Below are 11,468 nucleotides of genomic sequence, written 5' to 3'. Positions count from 1 at the left end.
GAAGATACAATGTGAAAGTAGCGCTCAAAAAACATCCTTAACCCTTTGTAGCCGGAGGAGTGTAGTCGGTAATTGGTGAGAGTGGAAGGGAAATACACAACGGGAAGCAGAGATGCATAGAGAAATGAAAACGGAACAGTCAGTCCTAACCTCAAAGAAAACGTATTAATTACAGAGACCAATTGGCTCATGCAGTAGGAAATAATCACCATTTACTTTAATAATAATGTTTTGGTTTCGATATAGAGTAATGTAGAAAATCTCTTCATGAAGGGATCACTTTAAAGCTAAAACTTATTTGGAGTGAACACAGAATATCTATAGGATTGTATTATCTGTGGTACCTGTGCTCTTCCGCTCTCCACGACGTAGAGTTTATGTTCTTTGACTGTCTTCAATTCGTGGCATTCGTTCTTTCGCAGGGAGTCCGCCATTGTTGGCGCATCGATTTGTGACATAGCTAAGGAAATCGTCGAACATCCAAAATGGTAAGCGATAGAATACAATTATATGTAATTATATGTGAAGTGTGGTTTTTAATTCCCCATTGTAGGAAGTCGGTTCTCATTATTGTGTCTTCATTTTTATGTTCCATTGGTTAAATGAACAGGTTGCACAACAGATTGCAAGCTTCGAAATGTCAATGAGCTTCGCTTATGTGCAGTGTTAAAGGACCCTTGTTTTTGTTTCTGCTTACGAAGAGAGCGTTATTATTGCTTACGAATATTTTGAACTTGCGGGCCTTCATAAAAACAATTTTCACACCCATTCCTAAAGTCTGCTTCCATGCTGTGCCGCATGGGATATAACGTTATATGGTCAGGAAGCAAATTCGCTAATTAAAAATAAATTACTTTTAGCGATTCGTGCTACATCTTGAACTCCAGGTGTTTTAATCTGATCAAATGCACCTTGAAAATGATTAGCACAATTGTAGGAGTTGGAAAATTTACGCTTGACCTTGTGTATTCGTTTCATTTTCAATAATTGTATCCGGTTGAAGTAATTTGTGTGCTGATAGGTAGGTTTCATAACATCTCACAATTTACTTTACCCAGCAGCAATTGCCTAAGTTAGTGTTGGTGGTCGTTTCAAAAATTGTTTCTTAGTGAAGTAATTTGTACCTACAAATTAAAAACTGTTTTCAAAAAAGTTGTCACCACATGTTAATGGTGCATCCATTTTCAAAAATAATTACCATGTGTTCATTCTACATACACTGTTACCTTAACCAGTAGGTATGAAGTTGCAGTAAATAAGGTTATATGTTTACCTGTGGCATACTTCCAGGTGAACTTTACTGTAGATGAGATCCGTGTTATGATGGACAAGAAGAGAAACATACGCAATATGTCTGTGATCGCTCACGTTGATCATGGAAAGTCTACACTGACCGACTCCCTGGTATCCAAGGCTGGTATTATTGCCAGTGCTAAGGCCGGTGAAACTCGCTTTACAGATACACGAAAAGATGAGCAGGAACGGTGCATCACTATCAAGTCCACGTGAGTAAAGTCTCATCCGATGTAGTAGTAATTTTTGAACAAATTCTTCCAGCACAAAAAGGGTCATACTGTAGTTTGTAGGCAGGGTTCACCTTGTCGCAGACTTGGACGGTGGTGGCAGTGCAAATGGAAGGAGAGCAAATGCAAATTCATCGATATGCTACTGCGGGACCTCTATCTTTATGTCCAGTGGCGGTAGTGAAGATGTAAATTGTAACATGTGCCAATATCTAAGGTGTGCATGGTAACGTGATAATTGTGAAAACTGCTAATGACTGGTTTTTCTGAAGTACATTTTTTGCATTGGCATTTTTCTTGTCTTTGTTGCGTGGTATATGTCAAGCCTGGAACATTACACATTATTTTTGTCAGCGACATACAGCATATTGGGATGTAAATGGAATATAATTTCTGCTGGTCATACCATAATTAATTCAGAATTGTTATTAACTATTTTGAATACTTCCCTGTGTTTTCATTGTGAGTGCGTGTGATTTTGCCACAGAAAAAATTTGAGGCACTGTAGCATGTTTTTGATTGAAAATGAACTGTAGAGACTGGTTCATGAGAAATGGCACCTTTGGACCGACATACCAACATTACAACAGATGTAGTGTTTCATATGTAATGACACCTTAAGCTCTCAGAAAGTAAAAGTTAATTTAATTGCAATTTTAAAACAGATATAAGAATGCATGGGGTCCGCAGTGGCCAAGCGGTCTGAGGCGTTGGCCTTGTGCCATTTGTCGCTGGGACCGTGGGTTCGAACCCCACTCAAGCCATGGAAGTTTGTCCGCGTTTTTCTGTGTTGTGCTGTCCTGTGTACAGGTAGAGGCCTTGCGACGGGCCAATCCCTCGTCCGAGGGATCCTACCGAATGTCTATAGATCGAGCCAACGAAAAGGGTCGTTCCCAGTATCAGAATGCAGTCTGTAATAAATATACAACTTTGCATTAGTGATCTGTGATTTTCTCTGGGGTTAACATTAATGCAGTGATGTAATTTACTGCTTTTAGGGCCATCTCCATGTATTTCGAACTGGATGACAAGGATCTGGTGTTTATCACGAACCCCGATCAGCGTGACAAGGGAGAGAAGGGATTTTTGATTAATTTGATTGACTCTCCTGGACACGTGGATTTCTCTAGTGAAGTGACGGCTGCCTTGCGTGTTACTGATGGAGCTCTCGTTGTGGTAGATTGTGTATCAGGTGAGATGCGTTCTGTGACGCTCCTTCAAGTAATGTTCATCGAGGGTTGACATATGGGCGATTAAATGTCATGTCGGCGTAGAACCGAGGCATTGACATACTGAAAGTCCCTTCCAGCACACAAAGGGTCGTACTGTAGTTTGTAGGCAGGGTTCGCCTTGTCGCAGACTTGGACGGTGGCGGCAGTGCAAATGGAAGGAGAGCAAATGCAAATTCATCGATATGCTACTGCGGGACCTCTATCTTTATGTCCAGTGGCGGTAGTAAAGATGTAGATGCAACATATTTATGATCATTTAATTATGGAGTGGCTGAAAAGGGAAATTAATAGTTGATAAGATAATTTACGTCAATTTTCCCTCGATAGAAATCTCTGTGTATGTCTGTAATTATATTCAGTTCTCATTTTCTTATCGTAGAAAGTTTTAAAAGTTAATTACAAGGAGTAAAATAAATGGTGGGTGGGTAAAGAATGTAAATGTTACCTCATTTTGGGGACCCAGGTTCATTTCTAGGCTGAACATGCAGGATTAAGCAAAGTGGTATCTTGAACCTGGCACTCTCATGAGGATCGTAGTAAAAAGGGTTGAGGTTTCGTCTTGCTTTCGTGTCGTGCTCGGCTAACGACCGGATGTTTGCCAGGTGTGTGCGTTCAGACCGAAACTGTGCTGCGGCAGGCCATCGCCGAGCGAATCAAGCCGGTACTGTTCATGAACAAGATGGACCGAGCACTGCTGGAGTTGCAGCTTGAGGCCGAGGAACTGTACCAGACCTTCCAGCGTATCGTCGAGAATGTCAACGTGATCATTGCCACTTACAGCGACGATTCTGGGCCCATGGGAGAAGTGAGGGTAAGTGACACGATGTTTGCGCGGTTCTGGCGTGTTCTGTGGTTGTTTTAATTAATTGCCTGTAGATGGAGAAAAAAGTAGATTTTGACATGCGTTTCGGTAATTCTTTTATTTGAAGGAGTTCCTTTCTAGAAGAATGTGACTGCTTCCAAGTTTACTGTATTTTATTTAGATTTTGGTGTGGCGTTTATTATTATTATAACATTTAATCACCCTCGACAGACAAACGTTTTGTTTTCATTGCTCTGTATAGACTTTTGAGCTAATTAAACTTTAAACTTTAAATTTTGAGCTAATGTTTGGATTTTCATGTTCACAGGTGGACCCGAGCAAGGGTAGTGTGGGTTTTGGCTCTGGTCTGCATGGCTGGGCTTTTACCCTCAAGCAGTTTGCCGAGATGTACGCTGAGAAGTTTAAGATTGACGTTGTAAAGCTTATGAAGAGGTGAGATCACTTGCTTTAAAGTGTAGATGCTAACATTATTTTCAAATTGGAGGTCGTAGTTAACGTACATGAAAACAGATGACATTGGTTAGCTGAAACCAGCGCCTGGATAAAGAGTGGATGAATATTTACGGAGCACTGGTTGCGTGGAAGACGAACTTCTGACACCCGGCAAATATTTAATCGCGTACATTTCCTTATTCTGATTTTTATTGACTGTACTTTAAAAAGTGGCGATATTAATTTTTCAGGCTTTGGGGAGAAAACTTTTTCAATGCCAAGACCAAGAAATGGTCAAAGCAGAAGGAAGACGATAACAAAAGATCCTTCTGTATGTATGTCTTGGATCCTATTTACAAGGTAAGTATTTTTTGTTTTTTTCGCATTCCGAATCTGGGAGTCGGGATAGTTCAGTCAGTATAGTGACTGGCTACGGGCCGGACGACGGGGCCTCTGCGTCCAGACCAGCTCTGGGGCCCACCCATCCTCGTATCCAATGGGTACCGGGGTCCTTTCCCGGGGGTAAAGCGTGGCCGGCTCACTCCCATCTCGTGCCAAGGTCAAGAATGAGTAGGAGCTATACCTCCACTCCCTCCATACGACCTGCATGCCGCGTAGTGGGACGGCTTTACATCTTGATTCTTGTATTCCTTATTGGTGCTTTTTCAAATGGCGGAGTGATTTTGAATGATGTGGAAGGAAGATTAGTGGTTTATTTTTCGGTGATTTTCCGCTGCTTGGCTGGAGTAATGAAGGAAGACCGCGTTCCACGATGATAACTGGTCCGTGGGTCGAGATTTAGACCAGATACCAAGCAGGCGTGGCTTGTTTGATTGACGCATTGTTTTGTCGTAGGTGTTCGATAGCATAATGAACTACAAAAAGGAGGAAGCTGCTAATCTGATGCTGAAGCTGAACATCGAGCTTAAAGCCGAGGACAAGGACAAGGACGGAAAGGCACTTCTTAAGGTGATGAGAGCGCAGTCTTGGTATTGAAATGCGAAGATGAAATTTGTTTCTGCGTGTTGAAATGATTGGTCTGTTCGCCGGTTCTTAATGTCATTTTCGCTGTAGGTTGTGATGAGATCATGGCTGCCGGCTGGTGAAGCTTTACTTCAGATGATTGCCATTCACTTACCGTCGCCCGTCGTAGCGCAGAAGTACCGTATGGAGATGTTGTACGAAGGACCACTCGATGATGAGGCGGCTATTGGCGTTAAGGTCTGTAGAAAATTGAACCTTTTCACTTTATTCTGTTTGCGTGTGCACGTCAACACCACATGGCTATTGTTTTAAAGAATTCTCTTCATGTGTCAATTTTTTTTACTGAAAAAATTAATTGAAGCCGTGTGGTGTGGTATTTCTTGAAACCATCCATGTTACAGACGAAACTGTGTGGCTGAACGAGTCTGCTCACGGTGAATATGCATTTTTAATCTTATCAGATCAACTGGTGATATTACCTACCTCTTACGAAACTCATGTAATGTTCGTTACTATACTCGCAAGAGCCTGCCACCTATCCAAAGCCAGATGTTTATACTTTTTCCGGTACCCTGTTACAGGTCCCCAACCCTTTTTTTAAGTTGGCTTGATCTATGGACATTCTGTAGGACTCCTCGGACGTGGGATGAGCCCGTCGCAAGGCTTCTACACCCTTCTAATATTTTAATATTCTCCCATGCAGCCTGAGTATTCTCGATGGTTTCTCCTCGTCAGTCATTTTAACGAAACGTATTCTATGCTTTCTTCTAGAATTGCGACCCCAATGCTCCACTAATGATGTATATCTCTAAGATGGTGCCTACTTCCGACAAGGGACGATTCTATGCTTTTGGTCGCGTCTTCTCTGGAAAGGTGAGAAATTTGTTTTGAGTGGCATTTTGAAGTGCATTCATCTAATTGGTCGCATCTAATATATGGAAGGGCTATGAAGTGATTTGTGTACTCGGTATCTCGCCTTATTTATTCTGGCAGGCGCCGAGTGAAGTTTTTTGGTTTTGCCATGGGTTTTTGGAATGTTGCCTGTTTGATGGAGACATTGCACTTTACCTATGGGAGAGTAATTTGTTCTTTGGTTTTGGTTGCCATGGTACCGCAATGTGCAACCTGAATAGGGGAACATACAAGAAAATAATTTGTACGCATTATATTGTGAATGGCCTGTTGTGGAATTGGAATGAATTTTGTCATTTGTTGCTCATATTGTACAGGATGAGCACTGAAATACTGTCCGGTTCCGTAAGAGCGAAAATTGGAATACTTGGAAAGAGAAGTTCCAAGGAGTGCTAAGCCCTCGCAGTACCTGATTAGAATCCATTTCAACCTAATTAATGTCAATTTTAAATGTTTCTTAATTCTGTTTTTTGTGAAGTACCAAGTAAAAATAGAATTTATTGTATCAAATCTTTGAATGCCTTTCGCATATTTTTTGTAGGTTGCAACAGGAATGAAGGCCCGTATCATGGGCCCAAATTATGTCCCAGGCAAGAAAGAGGATCTATACGAAAAGGCCATCCAGCGAACTATTCTGATGATGGGGCGTTACGTCGAGGCCATTGAGGATGTCCCTAGTGGTAAGCCTCATGTACATCTTTGAAAGCGATAGGTTTCCCAAAACGCCACGCTTCATCTCCTTTTATGGAGATCGCAAGTGCCAGTGCTTATATTTTGGGTAAATAAATATCCAGCTAGGAAGCACCGCCTAACTCGATGTTTTGTGGTGTGCCGAAAGTAATGGATACAATTATACTTTTTGTTGCTTTCAACTTAGTGTTTGGGTCAGTTTTGCAGGATTGAGTGAAATTGCTATGTAAATTGTCTTGCAAGAGTCCTGTGCAATTTGTATTCTCCAGGTAACATCTGTGGATTGGTCGGTGTGGATCAGTTTTTGGTGAAAACTGGTACCATCACAACGTTCAAGGATGCCCACAATATGCGTGTAATGAAGTTCAGTGTGTCCCCTGTCGTTCGAGTTGCCGTGGAGCCCAAGAACCCTGCCGATCTGCCGAAACTTGTAGAAGGTATTTTTTTACGTTGGATTTGATTTTTTAATCTTCATTAGTCGATTTTCAGATTTTAAAGTTGTTAAATCATCTGTGAACTTTTAATTTGTGATGTGATATCATTTGGCTATTCCTTGTTAAACCTTGTGTTACTGTTACATGAAATATGCATAGTTAAAACTTTTGTTTCTGAAGTTTAACCCCAAATCGCCACACTTTCCGCTTTGGCATGTGGAGTGGTTAAGTGCCAGTATTTAAATTTGGGTAAATAAAATGTCCATCTAGGAAGCACCAGAGGCCAGCAAAATGTCTTTCGGTGTGCCGAAAGTGATGGGCACAAGTTTCGTCACGTTCAATTCCGCACTGTTGCGGGTTATAGAGTAGTATACTGATACGTTATTCATTTATAGGTCTGAAACGTCTGGCAAAATCTGATCCTATGGTTCAGTGCATCATTGAGGAGTCTGGCGAACACATCATCGCTGGTGCTGGTGAATTGCATTTGGAGATTTGTCTGAAGGCGAGTACAGTATTGGTGCAGTTGTGTTGAATCTGTAAAGTCTGTTTCTAGGTCGTATATTCTCTGCAGCTTCGCTGATATTGTGTTCAATAATTTGTTTACTTATACAACGTAGCACTAAATTTTTAGGATTTTGTAAAATTTCCTTAAATTTTGCTAAAAAGTTATTGAAGCTGGTTAATGTTGGATGCGAAGGTTGTTTAATTATTTTTGTTGAAAGGGGTTTGAAGGTTTGTATTGCTCTTGCGTTCCTCCTGATCGTATTGATGACTTGAGTACAGTATACTTTCATATTTATTGAGCTTCTGATGATGATGTTCTTTTATTCACAGACCTGTTCTGAATATTTATGAAAGATTGAAAGCCCAACTGAAGAAGCTCTGCATTAATTTAAATTTTGTTTCACCTTTGTTGAAATTTTCTAATGCTTTAAACTTCGGCTGTTATCAGTCTTTTGTGTTAAATGTTATTTGAATGTATTTCCCGGAGTCTGGTTTAATCAGATGCCTCTTTCTGCTCTTCGCGTGAGGTTTTATTTTTGGTATATTTAACCCTGCTGTCGGCTTGAACCGCGTAGCGTCAGGCAATAAGATGAATAATTAATGAATTGGAAGGAGTCTCATGGCCTAATTTAGATACTACTACAGCATTTGACTGAACAGAGTAAGGGGAATCATTTAAAAACTTTTCTGGGCAGATATTTTAACCGTGACTTCTCGGGTATGTAGCAGGAGTACAAACCTTTGGCCACATAATTTGTTTGGTTTACATATGGTTCGCAGCTTCTGATTATGAAACTGAATTTTGCTGTTGATTTGAAAGGCTGCAGGTTTTTTTGAATTGGTGGTCTAAATTTGAGTATATATATATATATATTGCTGATGTTCTTATGAACCCTGTTCTAGGATTTGGAAGAAGACCATGCTTGCATTCCTCTCAAGAAATCTGATCCTGTTGTATCGTATCGTGAGACGGTATCTGAAGAGTCTGACCAAATGTGTCTCTCAAAGTCGCCCAACAAACACAACCGTCTCTTTATGAAGGCACAGCCCATGCCTGATGGTCTAGCTGAAGATATTGATGGGGTAAGTACTTTTTGCAAGTCTATCTCAAGTGTAAAGTTCTTTATTTTGAAGTCGTCGTACTGAGCTTTTAACTTGGTTGTGTGTTGAAACAGGGAGAGGTGAACCCACGTGATGAGTTCAAGGCACGGGCTCGCTACCTGGGTGAAAAATACGAATATGACGTCACAGAAGCCCGTAAGATCTGGGCCTTTGGTCCTGACGGTACAGGTCCGAACCTTCTCCTTGACTGCACGAAGGGTGTCCAGTACCTGAATGAAATCAAGGACTCGGTTGTGGCTGGGTTCCAGTGGGCAACCAAAGAGGTAATTAGTTGTTATCTGCGTTGAATGTTTATTGTAAATGTTTGGTGGGTCATTAAAATGGAAATGTTGAAAACCAAATGTGGTTAATTTTTAATTGATATATAACTCCATTCCATTAATGTCATTCCAAATTTTTTTGCTGAATGTTGCGTTGAAAATCGTGACCTTGACGTTTAATGTCGATAAATGGTATGGAGCTTCTACCATTTTCTCTTTGTATTTAAATGTGACACAGTACTGATTTTAAACATGGTGTGAGGAAGCACTTTAAAAATTGTATAAAGATATTTAATAGCATTTGGGTATGTTTTTGGGTTTAACTGTGTTGATGTTATAGGGGGTTCTGGCAGAGGAGAACATGCGTGGCGTACGCTTCAACATTTATGATGTGACGCTGCACACAGATGCCATCCACAGAGGTGGCGGTCAGATCATTCCTACAACTCGACGCTGCTTGTATGCTTGTATCCTCACAGCCCAGCCCCGACTCATGGAACCAGTTTATTTGTGTGAGATTCAGGTGGGTGGAATTCAGTTTGTACTAAGAATTGCTGCATTGAAATGAGATAAAATTTTGATGTTTTGATAGAGGAGGCTCTTAACCATTTCCCCTTTATAAAAAAAAGACATCTAGGTCTTCAAAAACGTGAGATTCTTGGATTTTGAGATGTTAATCTAGTGTTTTCTTTATGATCATAATTGCTGTTGGCTCGCTGCTGTTAAATTTCAAGATTTTGTGAACAGTATTAAAACAGGAAATTTTCCTGTCCTTTGCTTGTTAGTGTCCAGAAGTCGCTGTTGGTGGTATCTATGGCGTGTTGAACCGACGAAGAGGACACGTGTTTGAAGAAATGCAGGTGGCAGGAACACCCATGTTCGTAGTTAAGGCTTTCTTGCCTGTGAATGAATCATTTGGTAAGTGTCATGTTATTTTTTGAATATAGATTGTGCGCACTACTTTGGCCCGAACATTACTTAAAGTTTGATGAACATTTGTATATACATTAAAATCAATGTAACCATAAACCTTGCGGTATATAATGAAGTAACCACATAATTTTTCAGTTATAGTGTGTACTTTGGTGTAACAAACCGTCGTCGTTTTCATGTAGGAGAAAACTCACTCTTGTGCTACCCTTTTTTCATAGGCTTCACAGCAGATCTGCGTAGCAATACAGGTGGACAAGCATTCCCACAGTGTGTGTTCGACCACTGGCAGGTCTTGCCTGGTGACCCACTGGATGCCAGCACAAAGCCCTATATTGTTGTACAGGTAAGCTTATTGCAATGTGCTAAACTATTGCAACGAGAAAGCAGGCGGAATGGGGATTGAGTAACGAGTAAACTCGAAAGTGAGCTCGTGAGCGAAAATAAGGGAAAGTTGTTTTCGATTGAGGTTCTTTTGGCGGTGGAGGCCGCGTGGATTGTGTCAAAATTCTGCCAAAACATTGGTAAGCTACCTGCAAGACCACAAAGGGATACAACCCCGATGATCGACAAGCGAGTGTTAGGTGTAAATTTGAACATTTCTTGTTGCTGTATATTTTAATGTTTGCGTTTCCTTCTTTGTACTCCACGTCAGTGTAGAGTATAGACACACTTCTGTGACTTTTAAACCGTTCATCACTTGTTGCTCTGCCATAGCAAATTTCTTCTGTCCTGATTGTTTTACACAAAACAAACGGTCGTTATATCAAAAAAGAATTTACTCGTGTGAAAGTTTATCTAAGAATTTGATGTGTTTGGCATCACACCACTTCACTAAATCGTACATCATTTATTAAGCTGGAAATGTGTTTTTTTTTTGGTTTGCGTAATATGTACTTTTTCAGTCATTTTTTGTTTGTGCTTCTGATGATGATTGTTCGTGTTCACAGACCTGTTCTGAATAATTGATGAACAAGAACGGCCAACTGAGGAAGCTATGTGTAATTACGAATAATTGTGGATGTGGACTGTTCTGTTTAACTTGTGCTTAGAATTAATTGCAGTTTCTTTTGTTTTGTAGGAAACCCGCAAAAGGAAGGGACTGAAGGAAGGTCTTCCAGATCTTACTCAATATTTGGATAAATTGTAAATGTTCATGAAGTTAGGTGCGGTGTACAAAGTATTTAATCAGTTACAAAAAAAATTATATATCATTACATTTGAAATCTACCCATGACTGAACACTGGATGGTGTGTGCTTTGAGAGAAGCTGGAAGGGAAGGGGGCAAATTTGCATTTTAATGTGGCCTGTGAAGGCTCTGATTCATCCATGTACATGATATGAAAAATGAGAGGAGAATGTTATACTGTATGCACCCAACATGCCTGCTTCATTGTTTGATTGTCTACGCCACTGGCTTTATTTGAAGAAGTACTGCATCATATAAGGGGTTACAGAATAAAAACTTCAGACAGATTACAGTGTTTTATTTTTCCCCTATATCCTTCCTGTTAATTGAATGTTTTGATGAGGAGACATCTGTTTGAAACAGTGTGAGATTTGTGTGCATTTTTTTCCTTACTACCAGAAATTTCATGGAAATACTTGGTTGCGTAAA

The 11,468-nt window shown here is 40.4% G+C and overlaps 1 protein-coding gene across 2 annotated transcripts; it reads left to right on the top strand.

The window, feature by feature from the left end:
- The first annotated feature begins 344 nt into the window (after positions 1–344).
- eEF2 (eukaryotic translation elongation factor 2) lies at positions 345–11,326 on the top strand. Of its 2 annotated transcripts, XM_022082420.2 has the most exons (18): positions 345–488; positions 1,291–1,505; positions 2,522–2,715; positions 3,358–3,566; positions 3,886–4,010; positions 4,262–4,370; positions 4,866–4,979; positions 5,085–5,231; positions 5,766–5,867; positions 6,448–6,586; positions 6,866–7,033; positions 7,426–7,535; positions 8,441–8,620; positions 8,713–8,922; positions 9,260–9,442; positions 9,705–9,837; positions 10,071–10,195; positions 10,931–11,326. In XM_022082420.2, exons 1-18 carry the CDS (start codon positions 486–488, stop codon positions 10,997–10,999), a joined length of 2,535 nt encoding a protein of 844 aa, XP_021938112.2. In that variant the 5' UTR covers positions 345–485; the 3' UTR covers positions 11,000–11,326. The 2 variants fall into 2 exon arrangements, with proteins under 2 accessions (XP_021938112.2, XP_087199201.1); XM_087343075.1 differs by lacking the exon at positions 345–488.
- The last annotated feature ends 142 nt before the right edge of the window (positions 11,327–11,468 follow it).

Source organism: Zootermopsis nevadensis, unplaced genomic scaffold (genome assembly GCF_977971745.1).
Source record: "Zootermopsis nevadensis isolate Lab colony 2312 unplaced genomic scaffold, Znev_1.0 Znev_ptg000004l, whole genome shotgun sequence".
Classification (NCBI taxonomy): Eukaryota; Metazoa; Arthropoda; class Insecta; order Blattodea; family Termopsidae; genus Zootermopsis; species Zootermopsis nevadensis.
The sequence above is the reverse complement of the archived record's forward strand: the minus strand, read 5'-3'. Positions and strand labels throughout refer to the sequence as shown.

Bases quoted from the DNA above. Each gene is read 5' to 3' on its own strand.
- eEF2 (XM_022082420.2), top strand. The intron at 3,567-3,885 runs GTAAGTGACACG...TCATGTTCACAG, and splicing joins GGCCCATGGGAGAAGTGAGG to GTGGACCCGAGCAAGGGTAG. The intron at 5,232-5,765 runs GTCTGTAGAAAA...GCTTTCTTCTAG, and splicing joins AGGCGGCTATTGGCGTTAAG to AATTGCGACCCCAATGCTCC.